This window comes from Neofelis nebulosa, chromosome 18 (assembly GCF_028018385.1).
Source record: "Neofelis nebulosa isolate mNeoNeb1 chromosome 18, mNeoNeb1.pri, whole genome shotgun sequence".
Lineage (NCBI taxonomy): Eukaryota > Metazoa > Chordata > Mammalia > Carnivora > Felidae > Neofelis > Neofelis nebulosa.
This window is the reverse complement of record NC_080799.1, coordinates 22,199,548-22,218,874: the sequence shown is the minus strand read 5'-3', so window position 1 is coordinate 22,218,874 and position 19,327 is coordinate 22,199,548. Positions and strand designations below refer to the sequence as shown.

General features: G+C 56.9%; 2 protein-coding genes across 8 annotated transcripts; both read right to left on the bottom strand.

The window, feature by feature from the left end:
* Positions 1-3,784: 3,784 nt before the first annotated feature.
* Positions 3,785-9,237, bottom strand: LAT (linker for activation of T cells). 3 transcript variants are annotated; one of them, XM_058710033.1, is made up of 13 exons: positions 8,853-9,002; positions 8,431-8,524; positions 8,261-8,288; positions 8,104-8,138; positions 7,751-7,838; positions 7,553-7,617; positions 7,430-7,459; positions 7,285-7,345; positions 7,111-7,205; positions 5,483-5,545; positions 5,292-5,354; positions 5,101-5,181; positions 3,785-4,974 (listed from the first exon to the last, which is right to left on the bottom strand). In XM_058710033.1, the coding sequence occupies exons 1-12, from the start codon at positions 8,940-8,942 to the stop codon at positions 5,108-5,110; spliced, it is 786 nt and encodes a 261-aa protein (XP_058566016.1). In that variant the 5' UTR covers positions 8,943-9,002; the 3' UTR covers positions 3,785-4,974; positions 5,101-5,107. The 3 variants fall into 3 exon arrangements, with proteins under 3 accessions (XP_058566016.1, XP_058566017.1, XP_058566015.1); XM_058710034.1 differs by lacking the exon at positions 8,853-9,002 and adding an exon at positions 9,078-9,237 and having other exon boundaries at positions 7,285-7,459; XM_058710032.1 differs by having other exon boundaries at positions 7,285-7,459; positions 8,853-9,004.
* Positions 9,238-9,443: 206 nt separating this feature from the next.
* SPNS1 (SPNS lysolipid transporter 1, lysophospholipid) lies at positions 9,444-17,560 on the bottom strand. Of its 5 annotated transcripts, none has more exons than XM_058710027.1 (13): positions 17,437-17,559; positions 16,859-17,150; positions 16,698-16,763; positions 14,738-14,874; positions 13,474-13,625; positions 13,301-13,367; positions 12,348-12,493; positions 11,893-12,048; positions 11,412-11,601; positions 10,963-11,028; positions 10,599-10,697; positions 10,092-10,263; positions 9,444-9,797 (listed from the first exon to the last, which is right to left on the bottom strand). In XM_058710027.1, the coding sequence occupies exons 2-13, from the start codon at positions 17,097-17,099 to the stop codon at positions 9,703-9,705; spliced, it is 1,587 nt and encodes a 528-aa protein (XP_058566010.1). In that variant the 5' UTR covers positions 17,100-17,150; positions 17,437-17,559; the 3' UTR covers positions 9,444-9,702. The 5 variants fall into 5 exon arrangements, with proteins under 5 accessions (XP_058566010.1, XP_058566012.1, XP_058566013.1 ...); XM_058710029.1 differs by having other exon boundaries at positions 16,859-17,067; positions 17,437-17,555; XM_058710030.1 differs by having other exon boundaries at positions 16,859-17,063; positions 17,437-17,532.
* Between the last annotated feature and the right edge of the window lie 1,767 nt (positions 17,561-19,327).

Here is a 19,327-nt window from a genome sequence, read left to right as displayed (position 1 = left end):
CTTAAGCACATCCTTAACCTCTCTGAACCTTTTTCCTTTCCTTTTTCCTTTTTCCTTTTTTTTAATGTTTATTTTTAAGAGAGAGAGAAAGAGAGAGAGAGCGGGGGAGGGGCAGAGAGAGAGGGAGACACAGAATCGGAAGCAGGCTCCGGGCTCTGAGCGGTCAGCACAGGGCCCGACGCGGGGCTCGAACTCACGAGCTCTGAGATCATGGCCCGAGCCCAAGTCGGACGCTTAACTGACTGAGCCACCCAGGCGTCCCCGCTTTTTTCCTTTTCCACAAGAGGGGCCCCTCGTACCTTAGACACTAGGCGTGTTGTGAAACTCACTGAAAGAATGAGTGCAGCACACACACAATAAATGTGGAACAAATGCATCTCAACAGCCGTCCCCCCTTCTACCAGCAATAGCCCCTAATCTTGGGTGCCTTCTCATTTCCAGAACCTCAGAACTGCGGGTGGAGTATACACCACAGGCCTAAGTCGGTCGGCACGGGACACCTTCCTGGCCAGCGACTGGCTCCGGAAGTCCTGTGTCCCAAGCCAGGGCAGTTAGAGGGAGTGTAGGGCTTTTGCTGGAGATGCTCGGACCTCTGCCCCCCCCCACCCCCCCCCCCCAGGCATGTGTGGAAACACACGGTGTCTGTGTCCCGAGCCGCTAGACCTGTCACATGACCACACAAGGAGACGAAAGCTACGGGCCACACAGAAAGGAGAGCTGAGGAGAAAGAAGTTGGCGATAATATTTAGGCCTCTGACCCCAGCCACACCTGTTTCCGAGTTTCGCAGCAACCAGGGACCGGGATCCCCTCCCTTTTCTTCCGGGGATACCTTTCGGGGCTACGGACCCCGGAATAAGAAGGCTTTGAAAAGTGAGATCCATGGGGCGCCTGGGTGGCTCAGTCGGTTAAACATCCGACTTTGGCTCAGGTCACAATCTCGCAGTTCAGGAGTTCGAGCCCCGTGTCGTCACTGTGCTGACAGCTCAGAGCCTGGAGCCTGCTTCCGATTCTGTGTTTCTCTCCTCTCGGCCCCTCCCCTGCTTGTGCTCTGTCTCTCAAAAATAAATAAACGTTAAAAAATTGTTTTTAAAAAGAAGCAATCAATGGCTTCAGGACCACTGATCTGGGTGCTTAGGTGGGCTATCAGAATCCAACTTTCTTTTTATTTTTTTATTTTTTTTAAATGCATATTTATTTTTGAGAGAGAGTGAGAGAGACAGAGTGCAAGTTGGGGAGGGGCAGAGAGAGAGAGGGAGACACGAATCCGAAGGAGGCTCCAGGCTCCAGGCTGTCAGCACAGAGCCCAATGCAGGGCTCAAACTCACGAGCAGTAAGATCATGACCTGAGCTGAAGTCAGATGCTTAACCCATCGAGCCACCCAGGCGCCCCAAGAACTCAACTTTTCTATTTCTATTTCTATTTGGTCCACACTGCTTTCCTCTGCGGTGCCTTCATTCACCGGCATGCTCTCTCCAAGCAGAAGCCTGCGAACGTTGCAAGCCTGCATCCCCCCAGCGGGCCCCCTCAATGGATAAACAGCTTCTCTTTGCCAGGAGTTCCAACCAAAAGTCTCGGGAAGGTGTCTCATTGGCCCAAATTGGGTCACGTGTTCCAGTATCAACCAATTACTGAGGCCAGGAGGTGGGCTATAATGATCGGCCCATCCTGGGTCACAGTCACATCCAAGCTTGGCCCCCACCTGAGTCCTGTAAACATTTCCAATGCAAATCTGGTGGTGGCTTTGGAAGAAAGCAGCATGCGGGGAAGGTGAAAACAAAAGATGTCCTCTATCGATGTTAAAAGGTGGTCTGCAAATTGCTAATAATTTTTTTCCCCCTGAAGTCAAATAAGTTCAGGAAACACCAGGTTTGGTAAAGAGAAACAAAGATATTTATCACAGGATGTCTCCTGAGCCATGAACTTATTAACGCGCATTTTGTCTCTGCAACGGAGCATGAGACAACTTTTCCCAGGCTCTCCCGACCACAGAATTCTTTCCTGAGAAGCTGCTCCCAGGACTCATGGGCCACATGGTGCATTTTGGGGAAAACAACACCGAACACCACGAAGAGCCCAAGCTCCCGTGGCAGTGACCGTCAATGCCTCGTACAAGAAAAAAAAAGAAAAAATATTTCCGCTCCCAGCTTCCATCCGCAGGGATTCTTTCTACCGGCCACCCCAGTGGGCAAAGATACCCCAGCCCCAGCCCCATAGATCTCATTGCATTGACTCTGTCCTGGCTGGCTCGTCGACCGGTGGAAGGAAAGCCATGTAATCTCGCTGGTCCAAGAGGCAAAAATGGGAAGCTGCTTAGTTAGTGCTTCAGGGAATACCCCTACCCCCAATCCACCAAGGCAAGGACTGGAGTCACCTTGGATGTCCCCATGCCTCCCGGCACAACCTGTCACCACGGCCCTTGCTTCGGCCTCCCAAACATCTCATCCCACCACCCCTCTCCATTGCCCCTGCCGCTTCTTCTTCGGCTAGCCCACCACCACTTCTCATGCAACAGCCTCCCCACCGCCCCCCACCTCAGGGCCTTTGCACATGCTGCTGCTAAGGCCTGGAACTCACCCGCCTTGGCATAGACCGACCAGCAATTCTCAGCCCATTTACTGTCTCTTAAAGCTGCCCTATCCTCCCACCCCCACTCATTCCCTCCTTGGGCCTCGGTCTCTCTTATTATTATGAAATCGCTTAGATATGCAAACACTTAAGAGAATCCTGTCTCAAACACTTGCGTACCCAACTCCGCTTAAGAATAAGACATTACACTTATCACTGAGGCCTTCCCGAATGCCTTCCCGACCCTTCCCCGCGCTCGGCCGCACGGTTGCCTCTCTCCTGAACTTGGTGTTCCTCGTTGCTTTGCCCATTTTGCACACGCTGTGTATCCCTGAACCATAGAGTTCGGTTTTCATGTTTCCAACTTTCTATATATACATAAAACAACTTGTTTTCTGGTTCTCACTCCATATTCTCTTGGTGATATTTATCTGTGCTGACTGGTGTTGCCCCGATGCACTCATTTTCACCTGCTGGGAAGCGTCCGTGCTGTGACTGGGCTACAAGCCCTGTCCATTCTCCTGGTCACGGCCCCTACCGTTGCCAGCTGTTGGCCATTGCAAGGCTGCCCCGAGCCCCAGGTGCCCACCCCCTGAGCCCATGTGCCAGCTGCTCTGGGTTTAGACCCGAGAGTTTGCCAGATAAAGGGACCATCTTCAGCCTTACTGATGTTGCTAGATCGTTCTCCAGGGTGCTTGCACCAGCATACCTTTGTGATAAACTTTCTGTTCCTTGGCCCAGGCACAAAGGTGCCTCTTCTCGTCTATTTCCTCCAGATAAACTCTCCCTGTTGACATCCAGCCTGTCCAACGCTCTCTCTAAGCCTCCCTCCCCCATTTCTCCAATCGGGCCCCTCACAAGCTTCCCTTGTAGAGCAGCCGACACTTTGCACAACACCCAGAGCAAGGACATTGGCAGCAGTGACTCCAGAGGCCAACAGCCCCAGATCGAATCCCAGACTTGTCACTTTGGCTGTGTGCCTTGGGGCAAATCGCTTCTCCTCTCTGGGCCTGCTTCCTCACCTGCGAATGGGGATACCCACAGTAAATGACCACAGGGGAACGGCAGCGATCGAACGAGGGAAGCGTGGAAACATGGCGCATGCTTGAAGGGAAGCTGTCACTATTGCCTTTGGAGCCCACAAAGGACGCCAACAACTGTGTGCATCACTCAGGGCTACTTTGGCGTGTGCAACAGAAATCCCAAGTCAAGCCGGGTGAAGACAACGGGTAATTTATTGGCCCATGTAACTGGGAAGTCTGAGGGGGGTGTCTCGCTTCAGATGTGACTGGACCCAGAGATTCCGACACCCTGTCCACCTCGAGGCCATTCTCTCCTCCACGTGGACTTCGTTCTTGGGCAGGCTCGCCAAGTAGCGCCAGGAATATATTCTTCCAGTTTACCAACTGCCATGGAGCAAAAAGAGCTTCTCCTTCCAGTCACTTGCGGCCCAAGTCTCAGGGCTGGTCCTCGGTGACCCAGATTACGTCACGTGCCCAGACCAGAGCCAATCACAATGACCAGGGCGTCCACCAGAAGGTGCTCGAAGTCTGGTTCTCGGAAGAGCGCTATCAGAAGCATCTGGTAGTTTCTCTGAAATGCAGACTCTCGGGCCCCATCCCAGACCTACTCATTCGGAATCTGCATTTTAGCAAGACCCAGTCATCTGCACACCCGAGTCCGAAAAGGCTGCATCGCACATTACCTTTCAGTTGCTTGGGGTTAAGTCCACCCCCTTGCTTTAAAGATGGGGAAAATGAGGGCCGGCAGGAAGCAGTCTTGCTCTCGAAGGTCACTCTGCACCCAAGGTTCCCCATGCCCTGCCCTCCCATCATCCCAGCCATCATCTGCCGTGGGTCCGGTGGACTATCGCGTTGGGGGAGATGCATCGATGCCTCGAAGCCCAGAAGGTCCAGTCTGGGTCGGACTTGCCTCACGCCGAAGCGCCGTGCCCCAGGCACCATTTGGTCACTCCCAAAGGCTGGTGAGGACCCTCAGGAGCACGGCGGCCCAGGGAGAATGGAGACCCCCAGACACACACACACACACACGTGCGTGCACACAGACAACTCCCACACGGGCGCCCAGGCAAGCCCACCCTCACTCGGACTCCCCCCCCACGGGCCCCCCAAAGGCAAGAGTGCTACAGACCACACCAGCCTTTATTCTACCACCGAATAGGGCCGGGGCCAGGGTAGTTCATTCTCAGGCTGTGTCAGAAGGTGCAGAGTGTTGGGGGCACACAGACTGGACCCCAAAGTGACAATAAGTTAAGGGGGGAGATTCTCAGGCTGTTCTCAGGCTGCAGTCAGGGTCGGGTGCCTAGTAGGGCCCCCCAGAGCCACTGCCAGCTGCCCAGCTCGGCACTCCCGAGCAAGGCTGGTTCGAGGACAGGCATGGCCTCACGCTGAAACAACAGGACAGGGAGAGGGAGGGGTTGCGATGTCAGGAGGTCAGTGGGGGTCCGAGGGGTCCCCGAAGGAGTCGGAGGATAGGGCTGAGGGGCCGCGAAAGGGTGGGCAGGGCCTCTCACCGGACCCTCAGTTAAGCCCCTGCAGATTCTCATAATCTGGAGCTCCCTCTTCCTCGTCGTCGTTCTGGGAGCTCAGGATGGCTGGAAGGGGAAAGAGATCAGTCTTAAGCTCACAGACCGTCCCTCCTGCCCCGGGCACATTACCTTTCACGTTACCCCAAGCTCCTGCCACCTCCCATCCCAGCACACACCAGGCTCGGTCCTAGCCACGGGTGGCAGCTCCTGGGACACATTCACGTACTCCCGGCTCCCATCTGCGGGGACAGATCAGAAGGGGGGGACGGCCACGTGGAGGGTGAGGGAACAGGACACTCAGAAAGAGGGCCACAGCAGGTGAGGGTGGGGGAGGGAAGGGGGACCCTAGGGGGCACTGGCCACTCACCCAGAGACACGTCTGCACTCTCCTCGCTCTCGGGGACGTTCACGTAATCCTCCCCCGACTCCACTGCAGGAGAAGCAGGGCCCCCGGCACTGTCACCCAGAGCCCCGAGCACAGACCCCAGAGGCCTCCCTGCAGCCAGCCCCAGGGGGTCCCACAGAGGCCCTGGTGATGGAGAGAAGTAGGGCAACGTGCCCAGAGCGGATGAGAGGGAGTGGAAGTGTGGGGGAGAACAGACAGCATGTCGGCCAGGCTGGGGGCAGGGGCAGAGAGCAGCTCGGAGCCATGGCGCTGGGTGGCCCGTGTGAGACAACGCTTGTGGGGTGCCGAGTCAGGTGCTGTCGCCCCACGGGCCCCGTCGGCCAGGCCTGCCCTGACCCCCACTCCCATCCTGGTGTCTTCCGGCACCTGGAGCCGTCGGCGCCATCTTACGGAGCCCAACGTGGGACCTGAACTCACGACCCCGAGATCAAGACCTGAGATGGGATCAAGAGTCGGACGCCTAAGTGACTGAGCCACCCGGGTGCCTCCCACCTATCTTGTCCCTTCACGCTGACTTGTTTCTCCACGAGGCCATGGACGAGGCAGGCTTTGGAGCCAGAGAGCCCAGGTGCAAACCCAGCTCCCACAATGACAGTCGTGTAGCCTCACACAAGCCACCTAGCCTCTCTGGGCCTCGGTGTTCTCATCTGTAGAATAGGGTGAGGGGCGGCACCCACCTCCCAGGAGCGCAGTGAGAACTAAAGCTGAGAATATCTGAACAGGGCCGCCAAGTGTCTATGAGATACGCGATCCCTCCTGTCATACAGTCAGGACAACCGAGGTGCAGGAAGGGAAGAGATGGGCTCAAGAGCACCTGGGGATCCTGAGGTTTAATGAGTTGATACACGAAATGCTCTCAGAAAGGCACGTAGGAGGTCCCTGACAAGCTGAGCTCCTTTATCATGACACTATCTCGTGAGCTGTTTTATCAGAGGCACCCAGTAAACACGGCGAGTAAGTGAGGGATGGATGAATAAATGAGCTCAGGGGAGGTGGGGAGTTGGGAATCGAGCTCGCTCACGAAGTCAGGGTGTAGAAGGAATGGCCCAGAACAGGTACGGAAAGTGAGGGGAGCGACAGAAAATGGAAGGTCACCAAACATGGAAGGAAGCCTCTAACAGGCAACGTGAGACGAACACGAAGGGAGAAAAGCAGCTCAAAGGAAACCAAAATGATGCCGGAAGCAGAAGAAAACTTCCCAAAAAACCCTCAAAGAAGACAATCTATAATCAATATCTTTAAAAATGTACAAGATGGTATTGTCTCTGTGAAACAAGAACAGAAGGCTATGAAAAAGGAACACCAGAGACCAAGAAAAGAGCTTTCAGATAAGAGACAAAAGAACAGAGTCTCAAAGAATAGTGAAGTTGGAGAAATCTCACAGACGATAAAAGGGAAAGACAAAGAAATAGAAAAGAGGATAGAAAAAGTAAGGAAACCAGCAGATCAGAGTGGAAGTCCGCCCTGAGGTACAGGTGTTCTAGAAAGAGAGGAGAGAGAATGCGGAGGGGCAGCAAGCATCAAAGAAATAACAGGAGAGGGAAGAGCGGACGGGCCGCAACGCAGAGTGTCAGAAATGGCCAACTCACTGGAGAAGGCGCTGTCTCGGAGGCCAGGGTTGTTGGGCGCGGGAGCCGGTGGGACAGCAGTGCCTGTCGCTGGCGTGCTGTCAGGAAGCACCTCCCTGAGGACAAGTCAAGGGGCAGGTGAGTAAGGACCCCCAGCTGGAGCTCCCACCCCCCCCCCCCAACCTGGCCACTCACAAGTAGCCCTCGTTGGGATAATCCTCCTCCTCGTCTTCATCATCGTCCTCACAGGCGGGCTCTGAGGTAACGACACAGCGATCAGCAGGGCCCAGCCCAGGCCCCAGCCTCCCTGCAACCAGGGCACCTGGGGCCCCAGACGCACCCTCGTTCTCGTAGCTCGCCACACTGTTGGCTTCAGAGAGAGAGCAAGAGGGAGGCTGAGTCAGCTCACACGGGGTCTATCCTCTGCCCAGCCCCAGCCCCCTGAGCCCTGCTCCACACTTACCACCATCTGAGTCCTGCCGGGAAGATGGCATGCGGTGGGAGCCCCCAGGGGGCTGTGGGGACCTCCTGGGAGTCAAAGGTCAGAAGTCATGCTGGGATGGGGCACTGGACCAAGAGGGGTTGCGACAGGGAAAGAGACCCCCAATCCTCAGAGGCGAGGGGGTAAAAAGGGGGATTTGGAGGGGAGGATGCTACTCACGGGATGGGAAGCAGGTCCGGCTGGCTCAAGGGTGGGTAGGAGGTAACAGGAGGATAGGAGGTGGCTGGTGTCCAGGTGGCGAGTGTGGCTGAGGACACGAGACCAAGCTCATGGAATGACTCCAGACATTTTGCCCCCATACTCATCGAGGCCTCAAAGGACAGGCTAATTCTGTGAACCCCCTGGGCCCTGCACCAGCCTGAAGACACCCATCTCCCTTCCTATCCCCAGCTCAGATCAAAGCCATGTGGGCAGCCACTGTGGGGGGGAACCTGAACAGAGGCACGCTTTCTCTCACACGCCAGGGGACCCCCTCCCCTACACCCGAGGGAGAGGACCCTCCATGTACTCACGAGGGCGTTTGATCACGATGCTACTTGGGGCCAAGCTGGCAGGAGAGACACAGATAGGTAAGGGCAGGAGAGACCCCAGCTCCCATCCCAGTCCCCTCCCCTCCCCGGGGCCACACAGGGCACTGAGGGAGCCACCTAGGGTCGACGGGCAACTCACCTGTCAGAGGCCGTATTGTCATAGGAGCCTGGGGAAGAGAAGCCAGTAAGGCAGGAAGCGGGGTGAAGAGGGGAGAGGCTGGGAGTACGGGGCTCAGGTCTCGCGTGCAAGCAGAGTTCGGGACAGTCGGGATGGAGTGAGAGGTAGAGGAGGGCCGAGCCCCCACTCACCTGGCAGCTCTCGGCACCGCACGCACAGCACTACAGCCAGCAGCGGCAGCAGCAGGAGGCCCAGCACGTAGGGGATCAGGACGACCGCCTCCATCTGCGGGAGAGAGCTTGCACCAGGCCTGGCTGCCCGCCGCACACCCCCTCAAGGGCCGAGCCACGGTGGGGTGAGGGCCAGGCCAGCAGGGGTGCGGGAGCCGGGTGGGCACAGCCTGGAAGCCCGACGGGGGTGTGGGGGTGGGGGGCAAGTGCGCCCTCCTTGGGGACTCACTGGCCCCTTCCCCTTTCTGGGCTGAGTAGGGGGGGGGGCGGGTCAGCGCCGACCGTGCAAGACCCCTGCTCCCTGCGCAGTCCGGCCAGGGTCCGGGCTGGAGTCTGGGGCACCAGTCACCCGGCGGCGTGGCCCCTGCGCGCCCCAGCCCTACCTGCCGCTCGGCTAGGCGCCTGCTTCTCCTCAGCGCCTGCCCGCCTGTGGCAGGAAGCTGTGGTGAGCCCGGGCGAGGGCAGGAAATCATCGGGCTCAGCCAGCTGCACCCGCCCCCTTCCCACCCCCACCCAGCCAGTGGGGAGGGGGAGGCGGAGGCCCGCGAGGCCACCCGCAGGCCCTCGAGACAGGTCTGCTGGCCACCAGGACGCAGAGCGAGCCCTACCAGGGGAAGAAGGGCAAGACGCGGACAGGCCAGCCCACAGCCACAGCCTCCACAGCCATGGCTCAAGGAGGCAGCCAGGAGGGAGGCCCTGCCCCTGGGAGCTGAGGGGCACAGGGCAGTGCCCACCCCACCTCACCCTGGCCGGCCTGCCAAGAGGGGCGGGCTCTAGGGGAACCACGGTTCTGACTCACGGTCATACTGAGCTCGCTCACCCCACACTGCTGTTCGCCAGGCCCCGGAGAGCAGGGATTTGCCTAAGGTCCCCACAGGAGTGACCCTCTAGCCCCGGGAGTCCTGGGGCTAGAGGGCATCCCCTGCGGTCTGCCAGCCAGAGATACTAACGCCCAGAGAGACTCGAGCAGGCACTTGGGGTCTGACTACAAATTTTATTCAGTTACAAATAGCACCAAGCCCCTGGGGCTGCTCCAGGAGAGAGGAAGGCCCCTCCCGGACCCACCGCCCCCCTGCCCCGACCGACCGCTGCCTGTGTAGTGTATGGGAGCTGGAACGCGGCCCGAGGCCGTTCCTAGAAGCTGGGCCAGTCCCAGGGTTCGGCCCGGGCACCTTCTGGGGGCAGGCCCAGGGCCAGCTGGGATAGGGATGCGCGCTGGCGAGCGATGGCCCCTCAGATGAGCACGCTGGACACGGGGACGCGGGTGGAGCGGCCTCGCCGGGGTACCACGATCCGGTCATCTGTGGGCCCTGCCTCACGCAGCAGACCTGCCAAGGGAGGGGTCAGAGCCAGGGCTGGATGGACAGAAAGACACAAAGCCAGGGAGGGGACAGACGGGCGGCGGGAAGCGGACACGGGGCGGCAGAGCCATCAGCGCTGCGGGCACAGGGGAGTGTCAGCTCGTTGGACAGCCGGACCCAAAGCAGGATGGGGGGAGAACCGTGGGCCGAGAGAAGCCAGGGACACAGGTCCGGGCAGACGGACGGACGGACGGACGAGCACGGGGTATCATGAAGTGGGGCAAGGAGTCGGGGATGGACAAAGGGAAGGCCCCCACTGACCCTGCACGTGCAGCTGAGCCTGCCGGCGGTCACCCTCAATGAAGATGGCGGTGCCCAGGAAGGCTGCCCCGCCCAGAGCCCCGACGAAGGCGCAGAGCATGAGGGAGAACTGCAGGGCTCGGAACTCGGACAAGAAGGAGGGGGGCCAGCTCCGGCGGAGGCGGTCGGAGATCTGCAGGGAGACGAGAAAAGGAGAGCCAGGAGAACGAGTCACGGACGGGGAGCCCCCAGACTGCGGAAGAACAAAGGAGTCGGGAGCTGGCAAAGAAGGGTGGTCCGGAGAACCAGGGAAAGCCCCGTGGCCTCGCTGCGGAATCTTCCAAAACGAAGTCCTGCCCGCCTGGCTGAGGCTCCGAGGTGAGGGGCGCCGGGCGCAGAGCACACGAACACCCAACCGGGTCAGACCTTGTAAGTCAGCTCAAGCTGAGGCCAAGGGCTGTCAGCCAGTGCCAGGAACGCAGGGTCCCCCGATCCCCACCCCGGGTCCAGCCGAGGGGCGGTGCTCACCAGGCCAACGAGGTAGGGGCTCCCAGCATCGCCCAGCAGGTGGGACAGCACGATCTGGAAGGCCTCGGCAGTGGACCGTCGCGTGGGGATCACCACATACTGGGGAGAAGGGGGGCGGGAGGCAGAGGGCAAGGACAGGGCCAAGGCTCAGTCTAGGCTGAGGTCAAAGGTGAACCCCAGCCCTGAGGTGTAAGTGGGGTGAATGCCCAGACTCCAGGCCCATCTGGGGCTGACTCTGAATTCAGCCTGGGGCTGGGTTTTGAAGAAGGGGTGAAGGCCACAATTAAGGCAAGTGAGGCCTCCGCCCCCCACTCCTTGCTCCCAACAGCCTCTGGGCTAACCCTGCAGTGGCCTGCCTACTCACCAACAGAATGTCAGCCACGACAGCCCAGTTCATGGACAGCAGCGTCTCTCCAATAAAGATGAAAATCTGGGGGGGGGGGGGGGGGGGGGGAGGGGTTGGAAGTGGGGAGATGGAGGAGGGTAGGGGGGGTTGGTCCCGTCGCAACGAGAGCAAACACACGACCCTGGACCAGGCCCGCGTATTAACTCATTCAACTTAATCCTCGTGACACCCCCGTGAGACAAAGCTCTTATTCCCATTTTACAGATGCTAAGACTGAGCACAGAGAGGTTAACTCACTTGCCTAAATGTCACACAGCTGGGAAGAGCCAGAGTTGAGGTCCAAAACCAGGCCTTCTGGTTCAAGTGGTCTCTGAACCACTATGCTGATGAACCCCAGTCCTGTCCCGGCACACCGTCCCACCACCCCAGACCCACAACACCCCTTCTGACACCTGCTGGCTACTCACATAGGTGGCCACGATGCTACCACGAGCACAGGCAAGGGACAGGAAGAGGAAGGGCGCGGAGCCCAAGAGGCCAGCAGCACAGACCAGTGGGTCAGCCCGGGGGTTGGAACGGCGGAGGCGGCGGCTGATCTCCACGCCCAGGCCCACACCCAGGACCCCGGTCAGGCAGGTGATGAGTCCAAAGATGAGGCTGGGGGCAGGGGGAGGGACATGGGAGCCAGTCCCTCTGCCTGCAGAGCCCCCTCGCCTCGCCCCCACCGCCTGGAGAAGATGCTCCATCCCAGCCACCCTGACCCCAGGTCTATCCAGGTACTCTATGGTTCATGGAGCTCTGAGAGGAAGGCATTATCCTACCATCAATTTCCTCCGCCAGGAAAACTGAGACTGGGAGAAGAAGTAGCCTGACCCTGAATCAATGACTCTCTCCGCTCCATCCCCTGCCACCTGCAGGCCACCCCTAGCCTAGCCCCCATCTGGGTACCTGTCAGAGGAAGAGCAGGAGTCTCCAGGAAGGCAGGGTGGGGTCTCCCCCAAGACCACACGGGAACGCAGCAAGAATGCAGGAGCCCAAAGAGCCAGGGAGCCCGTGACGAAGGCCACAGCAGTGAAGCCAAGGGAAGAGAGGATGAAACTAGGACTGAAGACAGGTGGGAAGAAGGAACTCAGACTCCACTGAGGTGCCAGGGTAGGGGACTTCTACTCTCTCTCCCCAGCTTATTTTTAAAGTAAGGTTAGGAGACGGGTGTGGAAGCTGTCTTGGCGCCCAGGATCTGGGCCTGTAATTCAAGCATCTGCCACAAGGGGGCAGTGGTGACCTGGCTTTGGGGGAGGGCCAGCTGGCAGCAAACAAAGACCACGCTCCTGTAAATCTCAGAACAGATACGGAGGCCTCCCTGGGGGGCCTCAGATGTTGGGTTAGAATGGAACTAAACTCACTTCCTCGCCAGAGCCCTCAGATCTGCCCACCACGAGGTGGGGTTCAGGGGTGGTGAGTCTGAGTGGCGTTCCACAGCTCCCCGTGGCGGCTCCCGGACTACCAGGAACAGCAGCAGAACAGCCACCACTCCTAGACCTGGTGTCACCTGGGGAAAGAGTGGGCTTCAGGACAGGCACAGACAGGCAGGGACACCTCCACACCGCTGGGATGGGAGAAAGTGAGGGTGTGTGAAGGCAACTCAGGCCCCAAGACCTCAAACACCCAGTAAGCCACGTGCTCAAGGAAGCTGAACGTGCGTTTGGAGGGCAGAGCAACTGCCAGTAGGGGCCCCCTGCTTCCGCAAGCCTAACTGCTCCCTCTTCGGTAACAGCACCCCAATTTCCTTTTGGGAAACTACTCCCCCCACTCCTCTCAGTCCATGGGGTTCAAACAGGGCAGGGCTTATAACCCAGACTTGGCCGACAAGAGTGGTGTGAACCTCCCTGGCCTCGGAGATTGTTTCAGTGGCAGGCACGTGACCCGTGCTCATCTAATCAGACACCATCCAGGACTTATTGCTCAAGGCTCCAGGGTGGCGAGGTTTCTAAATGGGAAGATAAATGCGTGGAGCTTTCACTTGCTTGAGAATGAAATTAACACAGAGGAAAAGCAGCACTGAGACAAAGGATGATCGAATTCCTAGGACGGAGTGGGAGGCCTGGATCCAGCTTTACCTGACGCTCACCCTGGGGCTGAGAGCCAATAGAGTCCCATCCGGGAGCTTACAGTTTTACAGTGAGCTGCTACCACCCACAGCCAAGAGTTCTGTCTGCACATGGCTTCCCACAGGCTTGGCAGAGTGAGCGCTGCCTTAAAAGGTGGGGGGGAGGTGGGGGGGGGGATGTCTGAAGGTAGGAAAGGGAGAAGCAGTGACAATGTCGCTGACCTTCCCCCAGGCTGTGTCCAAACTCACCCGCAGAGCCCAGTGCCAGTCCCCGGCCATATCTTTCACTTTGGAGCCTGCAATGTAACCCAGACCACTGGGGAAAGGGAATGGGAGAGGAGAGGGGATAGCCGGTCAGCCGTGCCCCATGCCAGGCCCTCCTGCCTCCCGTGCCCCCCCCCCCAGGCCCCAGGCCCACGCACCTGCCCACCGGGATGGCAAAGTAGAACACACTAAGCATCCGACTCCGCTGGTCTGCCACGAAGAGGTCGGCGATGAGGGTGGGCGCGATAGTGGAGTAACTGGCCTCCCCGACCCCCACCAGGCCCCGGGTCAGGAGGAGGAGCCAGAATTGCTGGGGAACGAAACATGGGGGAGGTGGCACCCCGCCTTCACCAGCTGGCTCGGGAGAGGTGGCGGGGATGGCGGGCGAGGCCTGAGCTGGACAGACCTGAGCTTGAATCCTGGCTCCACTACGTACTAACTGTGACTTTGGGAAAGCAACTTAACCTCTCTGAGCCTCAGTTTCCTCATCTGAAAAGGGGGAAAACAATAACTTGCTCACACAACTATCACCAGGACGGGACGATACAAGTTTTATTCAATATCTCGTGCCCCCGCAGGTGTGGAACAAATCTTAATTTCTACCATCCGAAACACTCCAATCGTGAATAATGATCTGAGGCGGAAGTTTATTCGTCTATCAAAGACACCTGAGGCTAAGGACAGGGTATGATCACCCAAGGAGAGTATGCAGTACCCGGGGCTGAGGACAGAGTTCCAGGGGCAGAGAGGAAGAACAGACAGAAGGGATTTCAAAGGAGCAAAGAAGTAACAGCCAAGGAGGCGGGAAGAAAACCACAAGAGTGGCATCACAGAAGTTAGGAGAGAGTTTCCGGAAGGAGGAAGTGAGTCAATAGAGCCAGAGGCTCCCAGGAGATCTAGCAAGAGCAGGATTAGGAAGCAGGAGCTACATTTAGCAACCAAAAGGTTTCTGTCACTTTGGCAATGGAGTGGTGGGGGTAGGTTGGCCGGCAGTGTTCCGGGGTGAGTGGGAGGAGAGGAAGTGCAAGCAAAGTGAGAGCCTCTCCCTGTCTGCTCCTTCACCCAGGATGGAGCTCGGTCAAGGGGACCTTGTGGGCAGTCTGACTCAGAAGAGGAAGACAGAGGACAGACAGTCCAGGTAAGGTCTTTCCCATGGTAGAGAAGCGGGAGTGTTTAAGTGTGGAGTGTAAGCAGTCAACGGTTAGGGGGAAAGGGGATGACAGAAGAATGTTCTAGAAGAAAGGGGAAGTAGATGGGGTGGGCCGATTAACTCAGGCAAGCAGGGAGGAGAAGACGCCATGGACCAAGGAAACTGCATAAGTTCCCCAGGCCCAGTCTGCAACGACCCCAAAGAATGGCAGCAAAGACTGATGGGTGGGGGGTGGGGGTGGGGCAGAAACAGGAGCCAGCATGGGGCCTCACCTCTCTGGGGATGAAGGACGACCCCAGTGTCACCAGGGACCAGAAGGCAATGCCCCCGCACATGAGATACTTCCGATTGTACCTGTCACCCAGGTAGCCAAACACAGGTGCCAACACCATGTAACTGGAAATGAACACTGAGGAGAAGCAGAGAGTCACAGCCCAGCCCCGGTACCCCTTCCCCACCCCGACCCCAGCTCAGGGAGAGCAAGGGGGCTCAGGAATGACTCCCAACCCTGAAACTATCGGTGCTTCCTGCCAGAGAAGTCCAGGCCCCTCTTTGACATCTTTCAAACCTTCCACTGTAGAATGGATGGCCCAGCTGACTCCCATCCAGCCAAAAGCAAAATCCACTCTCCACACCAGGGCCCACGATGTGATCTAACCCCTCCCTACCTCTCCAACCTCATGCTCATCCACTTTCCCTTCTCTGCATCCCAATGGCCCAACTGCCAAGCTCATCACCATCTTAGGACCTTTGGCACCCACTGTCCTCTCTACTGGGAACGTTTCTCCACTCGCCCGAGCTTCACAGAACCTTTAGGCTCCAGCTCAGACATCTTCCCAACCCCCACATATCCAATCTCTCTTGATCACAGTCACTCCGTTTTCTTTTACAAAATAAGCCTACAGAAAATGACCTCGTTATCAGCTTAGGTTTTTCAGGACGGTGGCCCGCTCATTCCCAGTAGAATGTCAGCTCCGTGAAGACAAGGACCTTGCCTATAATGACCACTCCTGTGTTTCCATCGTGGAACACATGGCATTGCATAAAAAAGGTGCTCATTAACATGTGTTGAACGAAAAAGCGAATGGAGCGGACAAAGACTTGCTTGCTTCTTCTTTAACTCAACAATTTAAAGCTTTGCAGACCTTGGCCTGTGATCCTGTTCTCATTCCTCTAGACTTTGCCTTAAATACTTCTCAGTCCTTACTGGCCTGGAGTGGAGCAAAGAACCCTTCGAGGTCTTGTTTCAAACTCCTCCTCTCCTCTCATTTGTGTGACTCTGGGCAAGGCCGAATTCTCTAAGCCTCAGTTTCCCTATAAAAACATAGCGTCTACTACCTGCTTCTTCTATAAAATGATACCACCACCTGTTTTTGGCTGAAGGAAGGATTAGGAGACAATGGGTCTAAAAGGTCTTGGGCAAGTTCTGTGTATGCTATCAGCCTCTCCCTCCAGGGCCTGGCACAGAGTAAGTGCTCAGAAATGTTTGAGGGGCGCCTGGGTGGCGCAGTCGGTTGAGCGTCCGACTTCAGCCAGGTCACAATCTCGCGGTCCGTGAGTTCGAGCCCCGCGTCGGGCTCTGGGCTGACGGCTCAGAGCCCGGAGCCTGTTTCCGATTCTGTGTCTCCCTCTCTCTCTGCCCCTCCCCCGTTCATGCTCTGTCTCTCTCTGTCCCAAAAATAAAAAAAATTAAAAAAAAAAGAAATGTTTGAGAAACGAATGAAGGGGAAAAGGAAGGAAAGGAGGATCTGGCCTTGGCTTTGCCTCTCCCACAACGTTCTGAGCAAGTAAAACTCAACTCTCCCCATTCCAGACACCGCCTTCCATCCCCATCTTTCGGTGCCAACCATCCTCCGGACACGGCACCATGCACTTTACAGCATTAATTATCGCATCTGATTCTCACATTAGCCCTCTGAGGTGTTCTGGGTTGCTACTCTTTCCTTCTCACCAAGGAAAAGTAAGGCTTAGAGAGGTTGAGGGCCTTGCCTACCATCACAGTAAGTGGAAAGCTGAGATTTAAACCCAGGTCTGTCTTAACCATTACACTAAACTGCCTTTTAAAATGTGGTGTTCTAACTGAACAGGGCAACCCACAGAGAAATAAAGACCATCTCCTCTAAGTCTGGCTTCTCTACCTCTGTTAAGGTCCCAGGCATGCCGGCACGTGACCCCATTTGGGGCAGAAAAGGAAGAAAAGCTGCCGTGTGCCCAGGAGGGGCCTCCACTCACCGGTCTGGATGAGGCCGGAGCTGCTGTCTCCGATGTCGAAGAACTGCTCGATGTCTGGAAGGACGCCTGCGAAGAAGACTCGAGATGGGCTCGACGAGGCAGCCCCACCTTCGGGACCCCCTTCCCTTCCCCCAGTCTGACTTCCCCCCAGAAGTCAGTACCAGCCACGGTGAAGCGGTCCATGTAGTTGAGGAGGTTGATGTAGCACAGCACAGCCACTATGAGAGCCGAATGGCCCGGAGACAAGCCGGTGATATGCTGCAGCCCCTCTCGGTCCGGGACCTCGGGATCCTCGGACTTCGAGTTCCCCATGGACCCCGGTAACCCCGGGGTGCCGGGCACCGGCCCGTCGTCCGTGTCATCCGCCTGGCTGAGGAAGGGCGCGGTGTCGGACCCGGACATGGTCCCGGGGGGCCTCGCCCGCCCGCGCTCCGGTCCCACCGACGATCCCACCTGCGAGGGGAGGAGGCTGGAGAAAAAAGGATGGAGGGAACCCAGGCGAGGGAGGGGCGCCCAGAGACCGGCAGGCGCTTGCCGGAAAGCACAAAGCGCGGCTGGGATGGAAGCCAGGCCCTGCCTGTCATGCCTCCCCGTTCCGGCAGACGCAGCGCGCGGAGAGGACGAGTGGAACGCGAGTGACGTCGGGGACGGGAGCAGGCTGAGGAGGGCCCGGACCCCTCCCCGCGCCCCTCTCCCCCCGCCCCCCCCCTGCCCCGCCCAGGCTGAAGCCACCCCTCACCCCTGTTAGGAGCCCACTGCAATCGCTGTCGCTCAGCCCCGCCGCTGCACCACGGCCGCCGCCATGTTTTCCCGGAGCCGGTCATGTGAGCCGGGGGGCCAACTCCACCTCCCGCGAGCCCTGGACACGTGACCGCCGCCGGACTACAGAAGCCCGGAAGTAGACCGTGCTCGCCTCTCCAGCTTCTCCGCCTGCCCCCCCGTCACGTGACTGCCGGCCGGTCGCCGGCGTAACCGGGGACGGCCCCCAGGCCCGCGCCGCACCCGGTGCGTTCCCCCAGGGAGTCGCAGCGAACCGCTGAAGTCGCCCAACCCTCGGAATCTCGGCTTCCTTATCTGCAGCTCCCACCGGGCACACTTCTTATCAAACGAGATGAAACGAGATAATGGAATCTTAAAATGTTCTGGAAGTAGCTTATCTCTAGAAATCCCAACGATCAGTTCTCAGTCTTGGCAATTAGTCCGGTTGGAGCTTCATACATGCTCAGGAAGTGTGGAAGGAATGTTGAAAGTTGAACACCGCCCCCTCCACTCCCCCCCCCCCCCACCCCGCGCCACCCGCCCCATCCCCGGCCCTATCTTTTGGATTCCCCACGCCAGCTGTCTGTAAACTCCTGAGCTTCCTTGGTAGACACTGAAAGAAGCGTCCCAGACCCTAAGCGCCCGTCTTCATCTGGTTTTCTTCGCCTTCAACCAAGACTGAAGCCCTTGCACCCTCTGGTGGTCTCATCTGGGATTCTCCTAGCTGCTGGATTGGACTCAAAGACCAGAGCCCTGGCACCAAAGGATAGCTTGGCATGGTTCTTCAGTGCCCCCAGCCTCAGTCTCCAAGTTACAGTAATAAATGTACACTCGATGTAAAATTAATACAGTTCCACGCAAATGTAGCTTCAAGACCTGTCTTCCAAGCTGACCTCTAAGCTCTTGTGAAATTCTAGAGTCTCATGGGCAGAGCATGGGGTCCCCAAGAGGTCTTATCAGAAACCATTTGACCAAAACCAGCAGAAGACAGGAAATCATAAAGATTAGAGCAGAAATCAATGCTACAGAAACCAAAAAACCTCAGTACAGATCAATGAAACCAGAAGCTGGTTCTTTGAAAGAATTAACAAAATTGATAAACCACTAGCCACTTTGATCAAAAAGAAAAAGGAAAGGACCCAAATAAATAAAATCAAGAAGGAGAGAGGAGAGATCACAACCAGCACAGCAGAAATAAGAACAAGAATAAAAGAATATTATGAGCACACCAGTAAAATGGGCAATCTGGAAGAACTGAAAAAATTCCTAGAAACATATAAACTATCAAAACTGAAACAGGAAGAAATAGAAAGTTTGAACAGATCCATAACAGTAAAGAAATCAAATTAGTAATCAAAAATCTCCCAAAAAACAAGAGTCCAGCACCAGATGGCTTTCCGGGGGAATTCTACCAAACATTTAAAGAAGAGTTAACACCTATTCTCTTGAAACTGTTCCAACAAACAGAAAGGGAAGGAAAACTTCCAAACTGTTCCCATGAAGCCAACATTACCTGGATTCTAAAACCAGACAGAGACCCCACTACAGAGGAGAACTATAGACCAATTTCTCTGATGAACATGGAAGCAAAAATCCTCAGCAGGATATTAGCCAACCAGATCCAACAATACATTTAAAAAAATTATTCACCACGACCAAGTGGGATTTATGCCTGGGATGCAGGGCTGGTTCAATATCCGCAAAACAATCAATGTGATGCATCACATCAATAAAAGAAAGGACAAGAACCACATGACCCTCTCAATAGATGCAGAGAAAGCATTTGACAAAATATAGCATCCTTTCTTGATAAAAAAAAAAAAACCCTCAAGAAAGTAGGGATAGAAGGATCAGACCTTGAGATCTAAAGG